This window comes from Nycticebus coucang, chromosome 5, assembly GCF_027406575.1.
Source record: "Nycticebus coucang isolate mNycCou1 chromosome 5, mNycCou1.pri, whole genome shotgun sequence".
NCBI lineage: Eukaryota > Metazoa > Chordata > Mammalia > Primates > Lorisidae > Nycticebus > Nycticebus coucang.
Genome location: NC_069784.1, coordinates 44,907,773 through 44,933,920, shown reverse-complemented (window position 1 = coordinate 44,933,920; position 26,148 = coordinate 44,907,773). Strand labels below are relative to the sequence as shown.

The 26,148-nt window shown below is 45.4% G+C and overlaps 1 protein-coding gene across 7 annotated transcripts in view; it reads left to right on the top strand.

Annotated features, from left to right (window-relative positions):
- BCAS2 (BCAS2 pre-mRNA processing factor) overlaps nucleotides 1-26,148 on the top strand; it is a 156,199-nt gene that overhangs the window by 7,641 nt on the left and 122,410 nt on the right. The window contains exons 5-7 of one of the 7 annotated variants that reach the window (XR_008380050.1): nucleotides 7,668-7,718; nucleotides 10,297-10,377; nucleotides 12,884-13,468. Coding sequence is in view for 6 of the 7 variants with exons in the window: in XM_053590529.1 (XP_053446504.1) it covers nucleotides 7,668-7,718; nucleotides 10,297-10,377; nucleotides 12,884-13,010 (259 nt within the window). In the remaining variant the exon portion in view is untranslated. Of the gene's footprint in view, nucleotides 1-7,667; nucleotides 7,719-10,296; nucleotides 10,378-12,883; nucleotides 14,199-26,148 lie in introns of those variants that run through there. The other 6 variants (XM_053590529.1, XM_053590524.1, XM_053590530.1 and 3 more) reach the window with 6 other exon arrangements.

Sequence of the window (26,148 nt, the reverse complement as noted above, 5' to 3'; positions counted from 1 at the left end):
TTAAAAGTTTGGGAGGTAGGGTAGGGAAATAATATAACTAAAGGCCAGCACAGTGGCTCACACCTATAATCCTAGCACTCTGGAGGCCGAGGCAGATGGATTGCTTGAGCCCACCCTGAGCAAGAACACGACCCCATCTCTAAAACTAACTGAGCATTGTAGCAGGTTCCTATAATCCCAGCTACTTGGAAAGCTGAGGCAAGAGGATCACCTGAGCCCAAGAGTTTGAGGTTGCTGTGAGCTATAATGCCACAGCACTCCACCAAGATTGACAAAGTGAGACTGTGTCTCAAAAGAAAAAGTAGGCCAGGTGTGATGGCTTGATGCCTGTACAAGCACTCCAAAAGGCCAAGGTGAGTGAATCGCCTGACCTCAGGAGTTCAAGACCAGTCTGAGCAATAGTGAGAACCTGTGGGACTACAGGTACCCGCCACAACACCTGGCTATTTTTTGGTTGTAGTTGTCATTGTTGTTTACCTAGCCTGTGCAAGGTTTGAACCCGCCAGCCTTGGTGTATGTGGTGAGGGCCGCTGCAAGAGGATCTCTTGAGCCCCAGAGTTTGAGGTTGCTATGAGCTATGACACCAGGGCACTCTACCCAGGGGGACAGAGTGAGACTGCCTCAAAAAAAAAAAAAAAAAAAATCACATAGCTAGACTTTGACTTGGGATCCCATTCTAGAACTATAACTTATATAATAAGACCATTACATTGGCGGTGCCTGTAGCTCAGTCGGCAAGGGCGCTGGCCACATACACCTAGGGTGGGGGTTCAAACCCAGCCTGGGTCTGCTAAGCAACAATGACAACTGCAACCAAAAAATGGCCGGGCATTGTGGTGGGCACCTGTAGTCCCAACTACTTGGGAGGCTGAGGCAAGAGAATCACTTAATCCCAAGAATTTGAGGTTGCTGTGACCTGTGATGCCACAGCACTCTACCCAGGGTGACAGCTTGAGACTCTGTCTCAAAAATAAATTTAAAAAGACCACTACTTTGAGAACCACCTATCAATTCAGAATATGAAGAGGGTCCTATATAAACCTAAGGGCCACATTTTTTGTGTAGTACTTAACAGTTCTACATGCAGAGTAAGACATGCAAAGTAACTTGATTGAGACCACCCCACTAAACAATGCCAGAGTTGGAAAGTAAACTCCATGCTGTCCTTATTCTGTTTGAGAGCTAAAGCAAGAATGCAGAGCATCTCCTTGGTTAACTTCAGCTGGAAAAGTGCATGCCCAGCAACCCAGATTTTCACCGCTGTGCACATGTCCATGAATGACTGCAAAGCACTGCAAGTAGTGATTTTAGGACTACAAATAAACTTCAGTGAGTAGACACAAATATAGAATCTATGAATAATGAGAATCTAAAGTATAAATAGGGAATTAACACCAGAAAGGATTTTGCTGCCAAAACAAGCCACTGATCTACTGTTTTTGTTCCATGTAACTAGCTTTAGCTTTAGTATTTATTGTCTATCTAGAGTTCATTTTCTTTGCATGTAAAATTCAGTGGTTATATTATCTCTAGCCCCTTTGAGCCTTAGAGTTTCTTGAGTGTCTATTAACTTTTTTTTTTTGTAGAAACAGAGTCTCACTGTACCGCCCTCGGGTAGAGTGCCGTGGCGTCACACGGCTCACAGCAACCTCTAACTCTTGGGCTTACCTGATTCTCTTGCCTCAGCTTCCTGAGCAGCTGGGACTACAGGCACCCGCCACAACACCCGGCTATTTTTTTTGTTGCAGTTTGGCCGGGGCTGGGTTTGAACCCGCCACCCTCGGTATATGGGACCGGCGCCCTACTCACTGAGCCACAGGCACCGCCCTACTTTTTTTTTTTTTTTTTTTTTTTTTTTGAGACAGTCTCACTTTATCACCCTTGGTAGAGTGCTGTGGCATCATAGCTCACAGCAACTTCAAACTCTTGAGTCTGACTCAAGTGATCCACCTGCCTTGGCCTCCCACAGTGCTAGGATTACTGGCATAAGCCACCACACCCAGCCTAATGTTAACAATTTAAATGGAAAAAGTCATTGAACCTCATGACTATATGTAAAATGTTTCTTATGTTTTCCTGAAACATAGCTGTATAAAGCAAAACTGCAATATGACGGCTACATTTTCTCAAATCTTTAGAATTATGTTTTAAATTTGTGTAAACACATAATCCAATAGGCTAAATCTAGAATCGGGGACACTGTATAAAACAGTTGTTTTTGTGAATTCATCGCAAAGGGAGAAAGGGAAGAATAGAATTAGGTTGACTGAGAAAGGGAAGAAATTAATCAAGGGTTGGCACCCGTAGCTCAGTGGTTAGGGCACCGGCCACATACACTGAGGCAGGTGGGTTCGAACCTGGCTCGGGCCTGCTAGACAACAATGACAACTGCAACAAAAAATAGTCAGGCATTGTGGCAGGCGCCTGTAGTCCCAGCTACTTGGGAGGCTGAGGCAAGAGAATCACTTAAGCCCAAGAGTTAGAGGTTTCTGTGAGCTGTGACACCACGGCACTCTACCAAGGGTGACACAATGGACTCTGTTTCAAAAAAGAAAAGAAATTAATCAAAAATGTATTTCACAATGTAGAAAAATGTGATCCTTGTCCTCATGAAGCTTTATCTAGTTGCAGAGACAAGAAGTTCCATGCCAAGTAAGCAGTAGTCCATTTATGGCAGAATGGCAAGTACTACGATATGTGCTGTGGTCCATAACTAAGCTATTCAGAAAAGGAACTTTACCAAGGAGGGTTGTTAAGGAAGAGTGAGATTTGGGATATTCAGAAAAAAACAAGGACAACATTTGAGGAATGGCAGAGAACATAGGTACAGAAGAAAAACATACTAAATTAAAAAAAAACATTGCTTTATTTTTCCCCCTCTTTTTTTCTTGTTTTGGAGTTGGAGTCTCGAGCTACCACTCTGGGTAGAGTGCCGATGGTGTCATAGCTCACGGCAACCTCCAACTCTTGGGCTCAAGCAATCCTCTTACCTCAGTTTTTTCTGTTTTTAATAGAGACAGGGTTTTGCTCTGGCTCAGGCTGGTCTCGAACTCCTGAGCTCAAGCAATCCACCCGCCTAGGCCTCCCAGAGTGCTAGGATTACAGGTGTGAGCCACTGCACCCAACAAGAACATTGCTTTCAACTTGCCTGAAAACCTTTACTAATTCCCTGTACACTCAAGGTAAGGTCTAGACTATTTTACTTGGTTTTTGAGGCCTTTCCCTTTTTTTTGAAACAGAGTCTCACTATGTCGCCCTCAGTAGAATGCCATGGCGTCACAGCTCACAGCAACCTCAAACTCTTGGGCTTAAGCGATTCTCTTGCCTCAGCCTTCCAACTAGCTGAAACTACAGGCACCCATCACAGTGCCCATCTATTTTTTTTTTTTTTTTTTTTGGTTGCAGTTTGGCCAGGGCCAGGTTTGAACCCGCCACCCTCGGTATACGGGGCCGGCACCTTACCAACTGAGCCACAGGCGCCGCCCACCCAGCTATATTTTTAGAGATGAGGTCTCGTTCTGGCTCAGGCTGATCTCAAACCTGTGAGCTCAGGCAATCTACCTGCCTCAGCCTCCCAAGTGCTGGGATTACAGGCATGAGCCACCATGCCCGGCTCAATTATAAACTTTTAACTCATGCCAAATTAGTCCCCTCTCTGGTGATTGTCATAAATCCTGCCACTGGCCCTCTACTCATGCATTGCCTTCTGGAAGCCTATAACTATTCTGCCAAAATTCAACTTGTTTGGACCCAGCTCTAATCTGCTTTCTTATTTTCCTGATTAAAATTCTGCCTTTTGGGCGGCGCCTGTGGCTCAGTCGGTAAGGCGCCGGCCCCATATACCGAGGGTGGCGGGTTCAAACCCGGCCCCGGCCAAACTGCAACCAAAAAATAGCCGGGTGTTGTGGCAGGCGCCTGTAGTCCCAGCTACTCGAGAGGCTGAGGCAAGAGAATCGCTTAAGCCCAGGAGTTGGAGGTTGCTGTGAGCTGTGTGAGGCCACGGCACTCTACCGAGGGCCATAAAATGAGACTCTGTCTCCACAAGAAAAAAAAATTCTGCCTTTTGTACTGTTTCCCTCTTCTAAGTAACTATTCTAATTACTATGCACCTCTCTAGTTTTCTTCCATTTACTCACTTAGTACTCTGTAGAGTTTTAACATTCTCCTGAGCATATTTTTTCTCCTCCTAATCCAATGGATATTTATGCAGAGGACATATACATGTGTATTTTCTATCAAAGTAAATTTAAGAGGGAAGGCAGGAGAAGTGAGAGGACAACAAACTCAGGGAGCAGTCATGTACAGGAACGCTCCTTGTCAGTGGTCAGAGGTCAGGAATAGAGCACTAGCAGTAATAGTCCTCAGCACGGAGTGATTGTTGAAGCCAAGGAAATCAGAATGAGCTGAAGGAAAGCTTAGAAAGGCACAACTAATTGTGAGATAGTTGTGAATTGTGAGATCTGTGAATTGCAGATAGAGCAAAGAAACCAGTTAGTAAAGACAGGAAAGTAACTCAGGCAAGTAGCAAAAAATGCGTCAGAAAAGCTAGGAAGCAATATCAGATTGAGAGCAAGAACACAAGGAGAGGGCGGCGCCTGTGGCTCAGTGAGTAGGGCGCTGGCCCCATATACCGAGGGTGGCAGGTTCAAACCCAGCCCTGGCCAAACTGCAACAACAACAAAAAACAATAGCCAGGCATTGTGGTGGGCGCCTGTAGTCCCAGCTTCTCGGGGGGCTGAGGCAAGAGAATTGCCTAAGTCCAGGAGTTGGACGTTGCTGTGATGCCACAGTACTGTACCAAGGGCAATAAAGTGAGACTCTGTATCTATTAAAAAAATAATAAGTTTAAAAAAAAAAAACAACACAAGGAGACCTGAATGTGCTTGAAATGGAGCCTACAGTAATTCATCTACTCCCTTAAGAAGAAATTGATAGGATATAGAATTATATCTCAATAAAACTTACTTTAATTTTAAAAAGGTTGAACTCTATTGAATTACATCTTTAATGATAATCAGCACATGGTGCTGTGTATTATTGAACTTCTGATTTGTGCTAATTAAAGCTGACTTGGACTGTTATCCGAATCTAGCCTTCTACTAGGGTTTTCTTTCCCTCTCCTCTCTAGCTAGCAGTAAACGAGAGAAGATAACATAGATACAGAAATATAGTAATAAAAGGGAGTTGGAAATGCAGAGGTAAAAGTGGGTATACTGGGCGGCGCCTGTGGCTCAGTGAGTAGGGCGCCGGCCCCATATGCCGAGGGTGGCGGGTTCAAGCCCAGCCCCGGCCAAACTGCAACAAAAAATAGCTGGGCGTTGTGGCGGGCGCCTATAGTCCCAGCTGCTTGGGAGGCTGAGGCAAGAGAATCGCATAAGCCCAAGAGTTAGAGGTTGCTGTGAGCCGTGTGAAGCCACGGCACTGTACCCGAGGGCAGTACAGTGAGACTCTGTCTCTACAAAAAAAAAAAGTGGGTATACTTACCAGATATATTCCATCTTCTCCCTGAAAATTCATAACTATTTAAGAAGTGACATAAATACTCAAAAAGTGTAGTAACTGCTTGGTTCTAGAGCAGTGTCTTTGAACCTTTTGTATCTCACACCACACTTGAACCTATAGTTAAACTTCTGCACTTAGGCCGGGCGTGGTGGCTCACGCCTGTAGTCCCAGCGCTGTGGGAGGCCGAGGCGGGTGGATTGCCTGAGCTCAGAGGTTCAAAACCCATATGAGCAGCAGTCAGCCAGAGTAAGACCCCGTCTCTACCAACAACATCAAAAACAGCCAGCACTGCAGGAGAATAGAAGAAAGTCAACAAAAAAGGAGTACTTCAAACAAACATGAACAAACACACTGAAATTAAAAATAAAAAAAAAAAAACAAAAAACTTCTGCACTTAGGTTGATCCAAAATAAAAAAAAGGTAAAAGCCGGGCATGATGACTCATACCTGAGTCTAGCACTTTGGGAAGCTGAGGTGAGGGGATTGCTTGAGCTCAGGAGTTCTAGACCAGCCTGAGCAAGAGTAAGATCCCATTTCTACTAAAAAATAGAAAAATTAGCCAGGTCTTGTGTCAGGTGCCTATAGTGCCAGCTACTTGGCTGAGGCAAGAGGATCACTTGAGTCCAAGAGTTTGAGGCTGCTGTGAGCTGTGATACTAGGGCACTCTATCCAGTGTGACAAAGTGACACTGTCTCAAAAAAATAAAAATTAAAAATAACTTTAAAAAAAGAATATACTTACCATGCTTAAACTTCTTTCAAAAATGATCTTTAAAAACGATTTCCAAATGGCACCTGTGGCTCATTCGGTAAGACACCAGCCGCATATACCAAGGGTGGTAGGTTCAAACCCAGCCCCGGCTGAACTGCAACCAAAAAATAGCCGGGCGTTGTGGCGGGCGCCTGTAGTCCCAGCTACTCGGGAGGCTGAGGCAAGAGAATCGCTTAAGCCCAGGAATTGGAGGTTCCTGTGAGCTGTATGATGCCATGGCACTCTACCAAGGGCCATAAAATGAAACTTCGTCTCTACAAAAAAAAAAAACAACAAAAAACGATTTCCGCCATTCACCTAAGATGCTTTCACAGCACACAAGTTGAAAATCCCTGCTCTAGAGTTTATAAGATTTGAAATAGAACCCAGCTCTGACACTGAACCATTGTTACCTTGACCAAGTTATTTCATTTTCCTACCTATTGGTTTCCCCACATGTGAAACTGCTATTATAAATCATACCTATCTGAGATAATTCCTGTAAGATTTAAATTGGCTAAGTATATATGAAGTGCCTAACATAGCAGTTGGCCACAGATAGTTCAATAAATATTGACTTTTTTTTTTTTTTTAGACCAAGTCATACCTCAGAGGCATCATACCTCATAGCAACCTCAAACTCTTGGGCTCAGGCATCTTCTTTCCTCCACCTCCCCAGTAGCTGGGACTATGGGCACCCACCACAACACCTGGCTAATTTTTCTATTTTTATTAGTCAGGGTCTCACTGTTGCTTAGACAAGTCTCCAATTCCTCTTTCCACCTCAGCCTCCCAGAGTGCTAAGATTACAGGTGCCAGCCACTGCACCCAGCTAATATTTATTATTTTAGCAGAAAAACTTTGTATGGACTAGATCAGGCATCCTCAAACTTTTTAAACAGGGAGCCAGTTGGAGGGCCGGAGTATAGTTTTTTTTTTTTTTTGTAGAGACAGAGTCTCACTTTATGGCCCTCGGTAGAGTGCTGTGGCCTCACACAGCTCACAGCAACCTCTAACTCATGGGCTTAAGCGATTCTCTTGCCTCAGCCCCCCCGAGTAGCTGGGACTACAGGCGCCCGCCACAACGCCCAGCTATTTTTTTTGGTTTTTTTGCAGATTGGCCGGGGCCGGGTTTGAACCCGCCACCCTTGGTATATGGGGCCGGCGCCTTACCGACTGAGCCACAGGCACCGCCCCGGAGTATAGTTTTTAAAAAAAAAAAAAACTATGAACAAATTCCTATGCACACTGCACATATCTTATTTTAAAGTAAAAAAAAAAAAAAAGAACAAATATAATCACACTGCCGCATGTGGCCCACGGGCCGTAGTTTGAGGACCCCTGGTAGTTCACTTTTACTGGATACTGTTAGATTTGAATGTACCTTAATGTAATTTTCTTCTTTTCCATCTTAGAAATCTAGTTCATATGATTGAACATGCACAGAAAGAGCTTCAGAAGTTAAGGTAAATTGAAATTCTCTTTGTTTTATTTTACGTCGCACTCAAGAGTGCTGTAGTGTCACAGCTCACAGCAACCTCCAACTCCTGGGCTTAGGTGATTGTCTCACCTCAGCCTCCCAAGTAGCTGGGACTACAGGTGCCCGCCACAGCGCCCTGCTATTTTTTGTTACAGTTTGGCCGGGGCCAGGTTCAAACCCTCCACCCTCAGTATATGGGGCCTGTGCCCTACCCAGTGAGCCACAGGCATTACTTGTATTTTATTTATTTTATTATTATCTTTTTTTTTTTTTGGGAGACAGAGTCTCACTATGTCACCCTCGCTAGAGTGCTGTGGTGTCACAGCTCATAGCAACCTCAAACTTTTAGGCTTAAGCGATTCTCTTGCCTTAGCCTCCCAAGTAGCTGGGACTATAAGCGCCCACCACAAGACCCAGCTATTTTTTGTTGCACTTGTCGTTGTTTAGCTGGCCTGGGCTGGTATTGAACGCACCAAACTCCGCGTATGTGGCTGGCACTGTAACCACTGTGCTACAGGTGCCACACATTTCCTATTATTTTAAAATAAAGTTTTTGTATGTGGTGTTTTGTTTTGAGACAGAGTCTTACTCTGTTGCCCAGGCTAGAGTGCAGTGGCAATATTGTAGCTCACAGCAACCTCAGACTCTTGGGTTAAAGTATCCTCCTGCCTCAGCCTCCCAAGTAGCTGAAACTACAGGCATACGCCACCATGCCTAGCCAAAATTTAAGTGAACCCTTAATAAATTTAAATCAGGGAAAAAGAAACCATCACGACTATGTCACATGAAAGTAAACAACTGATCCACTCTTTGTTGACTGGTGTCTGGCACTGGATTACCCTAGCAGGACAAACAGGGCTAAGACCCAGAAAACATCTCTGTCAGGCCATTTTTCTTTGTAAGTCTACAAACATAAAAAACAATTTTTAGAGGAGGAAAAGTTGGCCAGGCGTGGTGGCTCAGGCCTGTAATCCTAGCAATTGGGAGGCTGAGGCAGGTAGATTGCCGGAGTTCACGGGTTCAAGATGGGTTCAAGGGGAAAAGAACTGAGGGAAACACTGAGTCTCAAAAAGAAAGGAGACATGCATGGGAGGAGGACTTGAGATTTATAATCTGTATTTGTGTGTGTTTTAGATTTTTGACAGTGACCATGTTCTATAAAATTTGTCATTGAAATGTAATTAGAAGGGAAAAAATGTAATTAGAAGAAAGTTAATTCCTACAATTATCTGTGGTTATGGGAAGCACCTGTTGCTCAGTGGATAGGGCACCAGCCCCATATACCAAGGGTGGCAGGTTCAAACTGCAACAACAACAAAAATTATTGGTTCGGTGCCTGTGGCTCAAGCCCCTAAGGCGCCAGCCACATACACCTGAACTGGCGGGTTTGAATCCAGCCCAGGCCCACCAAAACGACGATGACAGCTGCAACTAAAAAATAGCCAGGCGTTGTGGGAGGCACCTATAGTCCCACCTACTTGGGAGGCGGAGGCAGGAGACTAACTTGAACCCAGGAGTTAGAGGTTGCTGTGAGCTGTGATGTCATAGCACTCTACCCAGAGCGACAGCTTGAGGCTGTCTCAAAAAACAAAAAAAATTATGTGTGGTTAGGAAGAGTAGTAGTACTTGGGGATGGAGAAATTCCTACAGTTAGTCTATAACTCTAGATATATCCATTCTCAGGAGATTAAGATATTCTTTTACATTGATTATAATTTTTTCTGTTCATTTTAGTCTTAAGTTGGCTAGGCAAGATAGCTCCCATCTCTCTGGGAGGCTGAGATAGCTGGATTGCTTAAGCTCAGGAGTTTGAGACCAGCCTGAGCAAGAATGAGACCTCATCTCTATTAAAAATGAAAAACTGAGAGGCACCCATAGTTCAGTGAGTGGGGCACCGGCCACATACACCAGGAGTGGCAGGTTGGAACCCAGCCCAGGCCAGCTAAACAATAACAACCACAACCACAACAACCAAAAAAATAGCTGGGTGTTGTGACCAGCGCCTGTAGTCCCAGCTACTTGGGAGACTGAGGCAAGACAATCACTTAAACCCAAGAGTCTGAGGTTGCTATGAGCTGTGCTGCCCCAGCACTCTACCAAGGGCAACATAGTGAGACTCCGTCTCAAAAAATACAAAAATAAAAAAGGCTTGGTGCTGTGGCTCAAGCAGCCAAGACACCATCCACATAAACCTGAGCTGGTGGATTCAAATCCAACCCGGGCCTGCCAAAAAACAATGACTGCAACCAAAAAATAGCCAGGCGTCATGGCAGATGCCTGTAGTCCCAGCTACTTGGGAGGCAAACACAGGAGAATCACTTGAGCTCAGGAGTTGGAGGTTGCTGTGAGCTATGATGTCATAGCACTCCACCAAGGGCAAGAGCTTGAGGCTCTGTCTCAAAAATAAATAAGAATGAAAAACTGAGGCCAGAGGATCACTTGAGCCCAAGAGTTTGAGGTTGCTATGAGCTACAACACCATGGCCCTCTACTGAGGGTGAAAAAGTGAGACTCTGTCAAAAAAAAAAAAAAAAGTAATTGAATTGTATAAATAATTTTTTACAGAAAACATATTCAAGATTTAAACTGGCAGCGAAAGAACATGCAACTCACAGCTGGATCTAAATTGAGGGAAATGGAGTCAAAGTGAGTATTGAGGGCGGCACCTGTGGTTCAGTGGTTAGGGCACCGGTCACATATACCGAGGGTGGCAGGTTCAAACCCGGCCCAGGCCAAAATGCAACAAAAAATAGCCGAGCATTGTGGCAGGCACCTGTAGTCCCAGCCACTCGGGAGGCTGAGGCAAGAGAATCGCCTAAGCCCAAAAGCTGGAGGTTGCTGTGAGCTGTGATGTGACAGCACTCTACCAAGAGCAACAAAGTGAGACTGTCTCTAAGAAAAAAAGAAAAGAATCGGACCACAGGGCAGCACCCATAGCTCAGTGGGTAGGGCAAGCCACATACACCCAGGCTGGCGGGTTCGAACCCTGGGTTCGAAGCCTGGGCCAGCTGAACAGCAGTGACAACTGCAACAAAAAAGTAGCTATAGTCCCAGCTACTTGAGAGGCTGAGGCAAGAGAATCCCTTAAGCCCAAGAGTTTGAAGTTGCTGTGAGCTGTGATGCCACTGCACTCTACCAAGGGTAACATAGTGAGACTCCGTCTCAAAAAAAAAAAAAAAAAGAATTGAGCCAATGCTAAATGATCGTGGTCTCAGAGTGCCATTTTTAGTTCTATATTTCTCGCTCTGAAATTCTTGTAGAAAGAGAGATTTCCATACTTGTCTTTTTTATTTTTCTGACTACAAAGACCCAGAAGAGAGCCATACTTTGCTTGATAATTTGTTTTTCCCTCAGTTCTTTTCCCTTTTGTTTATACTTTTTTCAAAATGTTCTTCATATGTGCACATATACAGGGTGTCCTGAAAGTTGCCTGTAAAGTTGCCATACATAGGCAAATTTAGTTACAATTTTCCATTTTTCCTATTTATAGCAACTTTTAGGGGCAGCTTTTAGGACACCCTGTATATACATTTATACAAATCCCGTAATATCATATAATCATGCATTTTGGTATCAGTTCTCTTCCTTTTTTTCTGAGACAGAGACTCACTGTGTCACCCTTGGTAGAGTGCTGTGGTGTCACAGCTCACAGCAACCTCAATCTCTTAGGTTCCAGCAATTCTCTTGCTTCAGCCTCCCAAGTAGCTGGAACTACGGGTGCCCACCACAATGCCCAGCTATTTTTTTGTTGTTGTTGCCGTTGTTTAGCTGGCCCAGCTGGGTTCGAACGGGCCACCCTCAGTGTATGTGGCTGGCACTGTAACCATTGTGCTTCGGGCGCCAAGCCTCACTTCTTTTTTGCTTTGCTATTTCCCCTCTCTTCCTCTCTTCACCCACATCATTCTTATTCCACCCTCCTCTACATACACCCTGGGTTATCAGTCTCTTCATATTTTTGTTCAAGTTAATATGATGTTATAGCTGTGTTTCTTTTTTTCTTTTTTTTTTTTTTTTCCAGTTTTTGGCCTGGGCTGGGTTTGAACCCGCCACCTCTGGCATATGGGCCTGGCACCCTACTTGAGCCACAGATGCCACTCCCAGCTGTGTTTCTTTTTATTTGTCCTCCTAGAGATCTTTTCAGGGGAAGGGGAATTTTGTCAATTCTAGACTTTTCTCCACTATTTTTCTCTGACTGTTGCCTCTGCAACAGTCCGCCTTTTTTTTTTAGAAACAGTTTCACTTTATTACCCTCCGTAGAGTGCCGTAGAGTCACAGCTCACAGCAACCTCCTGCTCCTGGGCTTAGGCGATTCTCTTGCCTCAGCCTCTCAAGTAGCTGGGACTGCAGGCATCCACCACAAAGCCCGGCTATTTTTCGTTGCAATTTGGCTGGGGTCGGGTTCAAACCCATCACCCTCAGCACATGGGGCTGGCGCCCTACCCCCTGAGCCACAGGTGCCACCCAACAGTCCCTTTTTTGTTAATCCAGTTAAATGTTGTCTTCTGTTTCTTCTGTTTCCTTAATTCTCTCCTGCTCTTCCATAAATTAAATTTCTTATTCTGTGATGGTCGTAGATTTAAATGCAGTTGTAAGAAATAATACAGAGAGGGGTGGCGCCTGTGGCTCAGTCGGTAAGGCGCCAGCCTCATATACCGAGGGTGGTGGGTTCAAACCCGGCCCCGGCCAAACTGCAACCAAAAAATAGCCAGGCGTTGTGGCGGGCGCCTGTAGTCCCAGCTACTCGAGAGGCTGAGGCAAGAGAATCGCTTAAGCCCAGGAGTTGGAGGTTGCTGTGAGCTGTGTGAGGCCACGGCACTCTACCGAGGGCCATAAAGTGAGACTCTGTCTCTACAAAAAAAAAAAGAAAGAATACAGAGAGGTCCTATACCCTTACCTACTTTCCCACAATTGTACCTCGCTTTTTTTTTTTTTTTTTTTTTTTTTGCCGGGGCTGGGTTTGAACCCACCACCTCCAGCACATGGAACCGGCGCCCCACTCCTTGAACCACAGGCGCCGCCCTGTACCTCGCTTTTTAATATGAAAAATTAGAAGTGAATGTTAGTGTTATATCCCTGAGTGAACAGGTATTTATACATTTAAAAGAAAAAATTTTTTAAATGAATTTACATTGAATAATGTTCCCTTTTCTAGTTGGGTGTCCCTGGTCAGTAAGAATTATGAGATTGAACGGACTATTGTGCAACTAGAAAATGAAATCTATCAACTCAAGCAGCAACATGGAGAGGCAAACAAAGAAAACATCCGGCAAGACTTCTGAAAAGACAGATTAATTTTATGTGTAGAAAGGAAGAAAAGTTGGGTTTTCACAGAATGCATCTGAACTATGAGGACAGCAACATCTCACAGCGACAGATGATAGTTAAATGTTTAGAAATCATAGAGTATGTGGACTGTTGTGTTAATTCTATTCGTATATCTTAGCAAAAATAAAATTTTCTAACATGGTATTTTTATAGCCATAACGAAAACTTTGGGCATTTAAGATAAGTAAGACTTTAGAAAAATATTATGTCATAGCCAGGTGCAGTGGCTCACACCTGTAATCTTAACACTCTGGGGGGCTGAGGTGGGTGGATTGCCTAAGCTCACAGGTTTGGAACCAGCCTGAACAAGAGCAGACCCCACTTCTGAAAAATAGCTGGGCATTGTGTCACCTGTAGTCCCAGCTATTTGGGAGGCTAAAGCAAGAGAATCACTTAAGCCCAGGAGTTTGAGGTTGCTGTAAGCTGTTACTACAGCACTCTACCAAGGGTGACAAAATGAGACTCTGTCTCAAAAACAATAAATATTATGTCATAGAATTACTATATTATTTTGTATCCAAGAATTTTATTTAAAGCTTTCAGGCTGGCTCCGTGCCTGTGGCTCAAGAGGCTAAGGCACCAGCCACATATACCTGAGCTGGCAGGTTCGAATCCAGCCCAGGCCCACCAAACAACAATGATGGCTACAACCAAAAAACAGCCGGGCATTGTGGCAAGCGTCTGTAGTCCCAGCTACTTGGGAGGCAGAGGCAGGAGAATTGCTTGAGCCCAGGAGTTGGAGGTTGCTGTGAGCTGTGATGCCATGGTACTCTACCCAGGGCGACAGCTTGAGGCTCTGTCTCAAAAAAAATAAATAAAGCTTTCAGGCTAAGCAGTGGCTTACACATGAAGACAGAAATTATGTGAATGAATGCAAATTGAGTGTTAGGATTCATCTGTCCATCCTCCACCCTCTGCCCAGAAGGAAATTGGAAGAGTCTTTCAGAGATCTACTAAAGTTGAAATTGAGGTTTTCCCAACAAATGATCCAGCCAGGTCACTGAGGAGTGAGGCTCAACAAACTTTCCACAACATACACAACTTCTTATCCATATTTTAGCCCCCCACTTTTACTTTATTCTTTTTTGAGACAGAGTCTTATGTCGGTGCCCACTGTGGCACCCCGTCACCATGCAAATAAAAACAAGACACAGGGCGGCGCTTGTGGCTCAAAGGGGTAGGGCGCCGGCCCCATATGCCAGAGGTGGTGGGTTCAAACCCAGCCCTGGCCAAAAAAAAACAAAAAACAAAAAACTGCAAAAAAAAAAAAAAAAAACAAGACACAGCACCTGTAGTCCCAGCTGCTCGGGAGGCTGAGGCAAGAGAATCGCGTAAACCCAAGAGTTAGAGGTTGCTGTGAGCCGTGTGACGTCATGGCACTCTACCCGAGGGTGGTACAGTGGGACTCTGTCTCTACAAAAAAAAAAACAACAACACAGATTGAAGGTACAAGCCTACAAGAGGAGGGCTTCCCAAAGGTGCAGGGAGAGAACCCTAAACAACCTCTGTCGTGGCCTTTTGTTGAAGCATTATGCAACAAGTGCAGGGTCCCTTGAGGATCACGTGCTTAATGGTCCCTACCTGCTCTTTTTCCCCATGCTCTTTCCCACCAGCTTGGCTCCCACCCTGCTGCACTGGGAATGTTCAGTGTATAACACCTGCTTGCTAAAGAGGACTAATCTTACCTCATTAACTCCTGCAGCTGCTTGAGGGCTTGTCTCCAGGCAGCAAAACATCTCCATGCTAGCTAGGAGATTGTTCCCTTCCCAGCGCCTCCCTTAAGAACCAGTGGCCACTTAGATAAGCCTGGTTCTCTGTCTCCTACAGTCTTACTCTTTCCCTGGATAGAGTGCCATGGAGTCACTGCTCACAGCAACCTCAAACTCTTGGGCTTGATCGATTCTCTTGCCTCAACCTCCCAGGTAGCTGAGACTACAGGCACCTGCCACAACACCCAACTAGTTTTACTATTGTTAGTAGAGACAAATGAGGTCTAGCTCTTACTCAAGTTGGTCTTAAACTCCTGAGCTCAAGAAATCCATCCACCTCAGCCTCCCAGAGTGCTAGGATTACAGGTATGAACCACCATGCCTGGCCTTCGTCCCATTTTTAATTTTTAATGAAATGGAGGATTAGGCTTGGCACCTGTGGCTCAAGCGGCTAAGGCGCCAGCCATATACACCTGAGCTGGTGGGTTCGAATCCAGCCCAGGCCCGCCAAACAACGACGGCTGCAACTAAAAAATAGCCGGGCATTGTGGCAGGTGCCTATAGTCCCAGCTACTTGGGAGGTGGAGGCAGGAGAATCGCTTGAGCCCAGGAGTTGGAGGTTGCTGTGAGCTGTGATGCCACTGTACTCTACCCAGGGTGACAGCTTAAGGCTCTGTCTCAAAAAAAAAAAAAAAAAAACGGAGGATTACCAGATAGGTAACAAAAGGATTCTTTGTAAAAGATGGAACAAAACAATCTGGGCTAGGCAGGAGTGTGAGATAACCATGGAGGAAACAGATGGTGAATAAAGAAACCTTTTTTTGTTTTTTAAGAAATATGCTTTTGGTTGCCCGTTGCTCAGTGGTTAGGGCGCCAGCCACGTGCACTAGGGCTGGTGGGTTCAAACCTGGCCTGGGCCTGCTAAACAAAAAATAATAATAATAGCCATTGTGGTGGGTGCCTGTAATCCTAGCTACTAGGGAGGCTGAGGCAAGAGAATCGCTTGAGCCCGAGTTGAAGGTTGCTGTGAGCTATGACGTTACAGCACTCTACATATGGGGCAACAAAGTGAGACTCTTAAGAAGAAAAAAAAAGAAGGCGGCGTCTGTGTCTCAGTGGGTAGGGCGCCAGCCCCATATGCCAGAGGTGGCAGGTTCAAACCCAGCCCCAGCCAGAAACTGCAAAAAAAAAAAAAAATAGAAAAGTAGTTAGGCTGGGCTCAGTGGCTCACGCCTGTAATCCTAGCACTCTGGGAGGCCACGGCAGATGGATTGCTTGAGCTCACAAGTTCGAGACCAGCCTGAGCAAAAGTGAGACAAGAGGTTGGTTGAGCCTGAGTTGGAGGTTGCTGTGAACTATGATGCCACTGCACTCTACTAAGTTAGACAGCTTGAGACTGGTCTTGAAAAAAAAATAAAAGTTGGGTGGCACCTGTGGCTCAATGAGTAGGGCGCCAGCCCCATATACTGAGGGTGGCGGGTTCAAACCCAGCCCCGGCTGAACTGCAACCAAAATATAGACGGGTGTTGTGGCGGGCGCCTATAGTCCCAGCTTCTGGGGAGGCTGGGAGGAGAATCCTGAAAGCCCAAGAGCTGGAGGTTGCTGAGTCCTGTGACATCATGGCACTCTACCAAGGGTAGTAAAGTGAGACTCTATGTCTCTACAAAAAAAAAAATGTTAGCCAGGCACTATGACCTGTAATCCCAGCTATTCAGGAGGTTGGGCAGGAGGATTGCTTGAACCCAAGAGTGAGGTTGCTGTGAGCTGTGATGACACCTCAGCACTGTATCCAAAGTGACAGTGTGAAACTCTGTCTCAAAAAATACATATGTGGGCGGCACCCATAGCTAAGTGGGTAAGGCACTGGCCACATACCCCAAGGCTGGCAGTGGGTTCAAGCCTGACCGGGCCTGCTGAACAACAATGGCAACAACAACAAAAAGAAATAGACGGTCATGGAGGCGGCCTGTAGTCCCAGCAACCTGGAAGGCTGAAGCAGGAGAATCGCTTATGCCCAGGAATTTGAGGTTGCTGTGAGCTGTGACACTATTGCACTCTACCCAGGGCAACATAGTGAGACTCTCTCAAAAGAAAAATACATATATGCCTGTAATCCCAGCACTCTGCAAGGCCTAGACAGGTGGATCACTTGAATTCACGAGTTCAAGACCAGCCTGAACCAGAGGGAGACCTCATCTCTAAAAATGTCCAGGCATTGTGGCAGGGGCCCGTAGTCCCAGGTACTTGAGAGGCTGAGGCAAGATAATCACTTAAGGGTGGTGCCTGTGGCTCAAGGAGTAGGGCGCCAGTCCCACATGCTGGAGGTGGTGGGTTCAAACCCAGCCCTGGTCAAAAAACCACAAAAAAAAAAAAAGATAATCACTTAAGCCAGGAGTTTTTGAGGTTGTTGTGAGCTATGACCCATGGCACGCTACCAGGGCAAGAAAGTGAGACTGTTTCAAAAAAAAAAACGTGTGTGTGTGTATGTATATATATCTCCCTTTACTGGGTGTGGTGGCTCACACCTGTAATCCGGAGGATTTTGGAAGGCCAAGGCAGGAGAATTACTTGAGGCTAGGAGTTCAACAAGACTTGGGCAACAGGGCGGTGCCTGTGGCTCAGTGGGTCGGGAACCAGCCCCATATACCAAGGGTGGTGGGTTCAAACCTGGCCATAGGTTCAAACCTGCCCCTGGCCAAATTGCAACAAAAAATAGCCAGGTGTTGTGGCAGGCACCTGTAGTCCCAGCTACTCGGGAAGCTGAGGCAAGATTATCACCTAAGCCTAGGAGTTGGAGGTTTCTGTGAGCTGTGTGATGCCACGGCACTCTAGTGAGGGCGACAAAATGAGATTCTGTCTCTACAAAAAAAAAAGACCTGAGCAACATAGCCAAATCCCCATCTCTACAAAAAGCTTTTTAAGGGGGCGGTGCCTGTGGCTCAGTCGGTAAGGCGCGGGCCCCATATACAGAGGGTGGCGGGTTCAAACCCAGCCCCTGCCAGGGGCGGCACCTGTGGCTCAGTTGGTAAGGCGCCGGCCCCATATACTGAGGGTGGCGGGTTCAAACCCAGCCCCTGCCAAACTGCAACCAAAAAATAGCCGGGCGTTGTGGCGGGCGCCTGTAGTCCCAGCTACTCAGGAGGCTGAGGCAAGAGAATCTCTTCAGCCCAGGAGTTGGAGGTTGCTGTGAGCTGTGTGAGGCCACGGCACTCTACCGAGGGCCATAAAGTGAGACTCTGTCTCTACAAAAAAAAAAAAAAAAAAAAGCTTTTTAAAAAATCAGCCAAAAGTAGCATGTGCCTGTAATTCCTGCTACTTAAGAGGCTAAAGCAGGCTCAGTGCCTGTAGCTCAGTGGTTAGGACACCAGCCACATGCTTGGAGACTGGCGGGTTTGAACCCGGCTGGGGCCTACTAAGCAACAATGACAACAACTACAAAAATAGCCAGACGTGGCTCGGTGGTTACAGCACCAGCCACATACACTGAGGCTGGAGAGTTCAAACCCAGCCCCGGCCTGCTAAATAACAATGACAACTCCAACAAAAAAATAGCCAGGTATTGTGGCAAGTGCCTGTAGTCTCAGATACTTGGGAGGCTGAGGCAAGAGAATCACTTAAGTCCAAGAGTTTGAAGTTGCTGTGAGCCGTAGCGCCCAGGGTGACATCGTGAAACTCTGTCTCAAAAAAAAAAAAAAACAGGGCAGCACCTGTGGCTCAGTGGATATACCAGGGGTGGCGGGTTCAAACCTGGCCCTGGCCAAATTGTAACAATAAAATAGCTGGGCCTTGTGGCAGCGCCTGTAGTCCCAGCTACTCAGGAGGCTGAGGCAAGAGAATTGCCTAAGCCCGGGAGTTGGAGGTTGCTGTGAGCTGCGACACCACCGCACTCTACTGAGAGCAATAAAGTGAGACTCTGTCTCTAAAAAAAAATAGACAGATGTCGTGGTGGGTACCTATAGTCCCAGCTACGTGGGAGGCTTAGGCAAGAGAATCGCTTAAGCCCAAGAGTTTGAGGTTGCTGTGAGCCATAACGACACGGCACTCTACCGAGGGTGACATAATGAAACTCTGTCTCAAAAAAAAAAAGAGGCTAAGGCAGAAGGATCTGGAGGCCAGGAGTTTGAGGTTATGTTAAGTAAACTATGATTGAGTCATTGCACTCCAACCTGAGTGACAAGATTGAGAGCAGTCTCAAAAATAGGTATAACCCAGGTGTTGTGGTGTGAGCCTGTAGTCCCAGGTGCTAAGGAGACTGAGGCAGAGGACGATGTTTGGAGTCTATGAGTATGAAGCTGCAGTGAGAACTATGTTGATGCCACTGCCCTCTACACAGGGTGACAGTAAGACTCTGTCTCAAAACTAAATAATAATAAATGTTCTGTATGTTGAGCCAGTTGCAGTGACTCACATCTGTTATCCTAGCACTCTGGGAGGCTGAAGCAGGTGGGTTGCCTGAGCTCACAGATTCGAGACCAGCCAGACAGAGAGAGACCTCATCTCTAAAATAGCTGGGCATTGTGATGGGCACTTGTAGTCCCAGCTACTCAGGAGGCAAGAGAATCGCTTGAGCCCAAGCGTTGGCGGTTGCTGTGAACTATGCCCCCACAGCACTCTACCTAGAGTGACAAAGTGAGACTTGGTCTCAAAAAAAAAGAAAAGTTCTTTATGTTGGGTCAGTGTCTGTAGTTCAGTGAGTAGGGCTCCTGCCACATACACTAAAGGTAGTGGGTTCAAGCCTGGCCTGGGCCTGCTAAACAACAATGACAACTGCAACCAAAAAATAGCTGGGCGTTGTGGTGGTCACCTGTAGTCCCAGCTACTTGGGAGGCTGAGGCAAGAGAATCATTTAAGCCCAGGAGTAGTTGGAGGTTGCTGTGAGCTGTGATGCACAGCACTCTACCCAGAGCAACAGCTTGAGGCTCTGTCTCAAAAATACATTTAAAAAAAAAAAATATATATATATATATATCTCCAACTCACAAGAAAAGTCTAAGATTCCCAACTTGTCCTGCTAACCTACTTTATATACAGAATAGCAGTTGCGTTGCCACCTTGAATCTCAATCTCTAACAAAAAGTAAACAATAGTGGGTATTGATGCATCCCAGTTATTACATATCTTTGGCTTACTTTTTTCTGTTTCTTAAAGTGGAGTGCTAGTATTCCAGTAACACAGAAAAAATAGATTAGAAAATTAGAAACTACAATAGCATAAAATAATGAAAATATAGCGTAACTAAATAAAATTTTATCATGAGTGTTAAACAAATTCCTGGTATCCTTCCAAATTTGCTAAATTTAATCAATTATAAAAAGGGATTTTATAGTGGAGTCAAATATCTTAATACATCAGAGCCTTTTTGTGGCATAATATTGTATAATACAATGAGCACATCTTTTTATGTTAATACCAACTAATCAATTGTAATTGGTATAATTGCTACTTTGCTATTTTCTCCTAGTATTCATTATTGTTGAATACTTAATTATAGCACAGGATGTAATTTGTTCTTTGGCAATCTGTCAATTGCAGACCCAGCACTTTCAATACATGTTTCCCGTTACAGAATTTGTGTGTATTGTAAAGATACAATATAAACTCATCTACTTCAGTCTTGACAGTGCACAAAATGTTGTTTGTTTCAGAAACTGCATCTATTAGTCTTGCTGAGGAAAGGATATTTTAAAAAAGAAGACATCATAACAGCAAAAACAGTAGCATAGGCCTCCAGCACTATAGATGGCCAATTTCTCTCTTTCCACCCTTTTTTTTAAAGATAGAGACTCGCTCTGTCACCCTTGTTGAGAGCGCTGTAGTGTCAAAGCTCACAGCAAACTCAAACTTTGGGCTTGACAATACTTTTGCCTCGGCCTCCCAAGTAGCTGGTACTACGGGTGCCTGGACGCCTGGCTGGTTTTTCTATTTTTATTATTTATTTATTTGAGACCGATTTTCACTCTGTCACCCTTGGTAGAATGCCATGGCATCACAGCTCACAGCAACCTCAAACTCTTGGGTTGTTTTTCTTTTTGGTTCATACAAAACATATAAAAGATATTGCAGGTTTTATAAAAGGAAGAAGTTTCCATGTGCTGAACTACAAATGTCAAAATTATTATTATTATTTGAAACAGAGTCTCACTCTTTCACCCTGGGTAGAGTGCTGTGGTGTCACAGTTCACAGCCACCTCAAACTTCTAGACTTGAGCAATCCTCTTGCCTCAGCCTCCCAAGTAGGTTGGACTACAGGCATGTGACACCACACCCGCCTACGGGGTCACTCTCTTGCTCAGGCTCTTCTTAAAATCCTGAGTTCAGGCAATCCACCTGCCTTGGCCTCCCAGAGGGCTAGGATTACAGGCCTGAGCTACCACATGTGGCCTCAAATGTCACAATTATTGAAGAACCTCACTGAAACTAAACTCTGGGGTCACAAATGTTTTCTGTCATTAAGTAACATAGATGAAAAGTTGAGTGAAAACTATAATTATCATGTGTGTTGTAGTTTGATTCCCCAGGAAACAAACTCTGAGATGGAAATTAGAATGTAGGAAATTTATTAGGGGGCGGCGCCTGTGGCTCAGTCGGTAGGGCGCCAGCCCCATGTGCCGAGGGTGGCGGGTTCAAACCTGGCCCCGGCCAAACTGCAACCAAAAAATAGCCGGGCGTTGTGGCGGGCGCCTGTAGTCCCAGCTACACGGGAGGCTGAGGCAAGGGAATCGCTTAAGCCCAGGAGTTGGGAGGTTGCTGTGAGCTGTGTGAGGCCACGGCTCTCTACCTAGGGCCATAAAGTGAGACTCTGTCTCGTGGCAGGCGCCTGTAGTCCCAGCTACTCGGGAGGCTGAGGCAAGAGAATCGCTCAAGCCCAGGAGTTGGAGGTTGCTGTGAGCTGTGTGAGGCCACGGCACTCTACTGAGGGCCATAAAGTGAGACTCTGTCTCTACAAAAAAAAAAAAAAAAGTGAGACTCTGTCTCTACAAAAAAAAAAAAAAAAGTGAGACTCTGTCTCTACAAAAAAAAAAAAAAAGGAAATTTATGAGGGAATGTTCTTAGCATCAACCCCTGTGGAAGAGTATTGGAAACAGGACCAAGCAGGAGATGTTCAACTGGGCTGCATATGTGGAAAAAGGCCTCAAATAATCCCTACAGGAGGCCCTGGAGCTGGGATGACACTTGAAGGTTTTTCTTAACTGGAGTGGGAAGGTTGGCCCTTTGTAAAGCACATCAGCCAACAGGTTTCTCTTGGTAAGATGGTGGGACATTGGACAAGGTGATTCTCTTCATCTGAGGGCAAGTCCAAGAGAGGACTTAGCTGAGAGCTGCCAGCTGTCTCCTCCCCTGAAGCTGGGGGCAGGCATGAGTGCTTCAGATTTGGAGGGAGGGAAGTAACTGGGCAGCACACCATAGCAGCCACTATAGTGTGAGATCGGCAATGCACAAAAGTATAATACCAGCAGACATTTTGTGCAGTAAAAATAGCTATATCTTGCTATTATTATTATTATTTGAAACAATAATAATGGGACATGGTGGCTCACTTCTGTAATCCTAGCAGTCTGGGAGGCCTAGGCAGGAGAATCACTTGAGCTCAGGAGGTCCAGACCAGCCTGAGCAAAAGTGAGACCCAGTTTCTACTAAAAATAAAAAAACTAGGGCGGCACCTGTGGCTCAAGGAGTAGGGCGCCAGTCCCATATGCTGGAGGTGGCGGGTTCAAACCCAGCCCCGGCCAAAAACCCAAAAAAATAAAATAAATAAAATAAATAAATAAATAAAATAAAAAAACTAGCTGGGCATTTTTATGGGTACCTACAGTCCCAGCTACTTAGGAAGCTGAGATAAGAGGATAACTTGAGCCCAAGAGTTTGAGGTTGCTGTGAGCTATGACACCATGGCCTTCAACACCAGGGTGACTGAGTGAACTCTATCTAAAATAAACAAATAAAAGCCAGGTGTGGTGGCTCATGCCTATAATCCTAGCACTCTAGGAGGCAGAAGCAGGTGGATTGCCTGAGATCAGGAATTCAAGACCAGCCTGTCTCTGAATTGAAGACCCTGTCTCTGAAACTAGCCAGATGTTGAGGCGGACACCTGTAGTCCCAGTTACTTGAGAGCCTGAGGCAAGAGAATCACTTGAGCCCAAGAATTTGAGGTTGCTGTGAGCTATAATGCCATTGCAGTCTATGGAGGGTGACAAAGTGAGACTCTGCCTCAAAAAATCAAAAATAAAATAAAATAAAATAAATAAATAGAAAAATTAGCCAGGTGTGGTGGCGCACACCTGTGATCCCAGCTACTTGGAGGGTTGAGGCAGGAGGATAGCTTAAAGCCAGGAATTTGAACTGAGAGTTCAGTCAGTTCAAGTTCAGTCAGGTAAGTGAACTGGCACTTTTATTTCTACCTATATTGTTATTTTCTGTCCACATCCAGTCCATATATATTCTTTTCCTCCATGAAGTTTCTTTCTTTTTTAGAGACAGAGTCTCACTTTGTCGCCCTTGGTAGGGTGCTATGGCGTCACAGCTCACAGCAACTTCCAGCTCTTGGGCTTAGGCGATTCTTTTGCCTCAGCCTCCCGAGTAGCTGGGATTACAGGTGCTCGCCACAAGGCCCGGCTATTGTTTTTTGTTGTTGCAGTTTGGCTGCGGCCAGGTTCGAACCTGCCACCCTTGGTATATGGGGCTGGCGCCCTACTCACTGAGCCACAGGCACCGCCCCTCCATGAAGTTTCCATACACATATTACTGTACTCTCTTCCTGCTCTGGATTTGCAGCCCACAGGCTATGCCACAAAATTCACCCGTTCATTGTAAACGATCTTCATCTCCTTTGGGCGTGTGTGTTCAGTGTGTGTGCAGAGCAGGTTCCTCAGTAAAGGGAAAGCTCTTCTAGAGCAGAGGTTGTGCCTTGTATCTCTCCATGTCGTCCACCATATTAAGGGGCACATGATGGACCCTGAATAGATTCAAAGATTTAGAAAGAAAAGGGACTTCAGAGACCACGTAATCCAATCGAATTTCACAGATGAGTTAACAGAGACTCAGAAATACCTAGTTGCCCCGGCCCGCGGAGAATTCAACGGGGACCTGGGAAACAAAGGGGTGAGTCGAATGAGGGGACAAGAGACACGAAAGAATGAGAGCAAGTCAAGAGTCTGATCAAGCTCCGAAGAGTTTATTTTTTCAGCTGGGCTTATAAGCACACAAACGAGGAAGTAACTAAGGGCTATTCCTAACAGGGCGGGGAGGGGGCTAGTTTCTGGAAAATTACTAGAAGGACCCTAAGGCGGGGTGAGGGGGTGTGTGTGTGCATTTTTGAGGAGATATGCAAGGGGAAAGTACCATTGCTGTTTACGGTTGAATTCCTGAGAATAGTTTGCTCGTAAAATCAAGATAGCAAGGGGCATTTTTGTGATATGTTTTGGCTCCCGGCACTTAGTGGCAATCCTCCTCTGAACTCCACGTTACTTTGTTTGTACCTTTTTTATGGTATTTATTGCTTTCTATTCTGTATTTTAATTATCTTCCTACCTGTTTTACTGGTCTCTCTCTATATTTTTATGGGCTATTTCTCTTCTTCTGCCCATTGCTTAAATGCCGGAGTTCCCCAAGGCTCTGTCTTGGGTCAGCTAACCTGAGCAATCCATTCCCATAGGATGCAGTTGCTACCAATAAAGCAGATGATTCACTAATCTGTATCTTTAGCCAAATCTCTGCACAGCAGTATTACAACTGCCACCTCCACTTAGGTGTCCTGCAGGATTCTCAGATTATGTTCATTTACTCTAGAAATGTCACACTAATATAGATCTCTGTGTTCACTGGCACCCATCATGAATTAAGGTCCTCCTCACCTCTGAATAATAGGAATAGCCTCATCCCTATTCTCCTTGTAACTGTTCTTTTCTTCCTAGTTCATCCAACCAAAGCAATCTTCCCCCTAAATTAATCTAATAAAGCCACTCTTTTTTTTTTTTTTTTTTTTTTTTTGTGATTTTTTGGCCGGGGCTGGGTTTGAACCCGCCACCTCCGGCATATGGGACTGTTGCCCTACTCCTTGAGCCACAGGCGCCGCCAATAAAGCCACTCTTTTATTTAAAATTTTTCATTGGTCCAGGCACAGTGGCTCAGTTTGGTAATTCTAGCACTCTGGGAAGCCAGGTGGGTTGCGCTGCAGGAGGTCAAGATGAACCGTAGCAAGAGTGAGACCCCATTTCTAAAAGTAGCCGGGTGCCTGTAGTCCCAGCTACTTGAGAGGTTGAGGCAAGAGGATCTCTCTCTCTCTCTTTTTTTTTTTTTTGGAGACAGAGTCTCACTCTGTAGCCCTCAGTAGAGTGCCATGGCGTCACAGCTTACAGCAATGTCATACTCTTGGGCTTAAGCAATTCTCTTGCCTCAGCCTCCCACGTAACTGGGAGCCTTCCACAAAAGGCAGAGGTGCCTTCCACAACACCCGGCTATTTTTAGAGACAAGGTCTCACTCTGCCTCAGACTGGTCTTGAACCTGTGAGCTCAGGCAATCCACCCACCTTGCCTCCCAGAGTGCTGGGATTACAGGCGTGAGCCACCATGCCTGGCCTGCAAGAGGATCTCTTGAGAACAAGAGTTTGAGGTTGCTGAGTTGTGATGTCACAGCACTCTACCCAGGGTGACAGAGTGAGACTGTCTCAAAATAATAACAATAATAATAAAATAGGAGGCACCTATGGCTCAAAGGATTAGGGCGCCCGCCCCATATGCTGGAGGTGGTGGGTTCAAACCCTGTCCCAGTCAAAAACTGCAAGAAGAAAAAAATAAATAATAATAATAATAGTAAAATAAAAATCTTCATTGGTTCTTTGTTACCTACGATTAAAATCTAAACTTTTTTTCTTTTTTTTGAGACAGAGCCTCAAGCTGTCGCCCTGGGTGGAGTGCTGTGGCATCACAGCTCACAGCAACCTCCAACTCTTTGGGCTTAAGCGATTCTCTTGCCTCAGCCTCCCAAGTAGCTTGGACGACAGGCGTCAGCCACAACGCCCAGCTATTTTTTTTTTTTTTTGGTTGCAGCCATCATTGTTTGGCAGGCTCAGATTGGATTCGAACCCACCAGCTCAGGTGTATGTGGCTGGCACCTTAGCTGCTTGAGCCACAGGCGCCAAGCCTGAAATCTAAACTTCTTACCATGGCATACAAAGCTTTTCAGAAAAAGGCAGACAGTGAGCCTAGTGGTTAAGTCAAACTGCCAGGGGATAAATTTTGGCTTTCACTTAATAGCGATGTGACCTCAGACAAGCTTAATTACTTTTCTGATCTGTTTCCCATGTGAAATATGAGCGCAATAATTATACCCCATCTGATAGGGTTGTTGTAAGGATTACATGAATTAATACACATAGAACAGTGC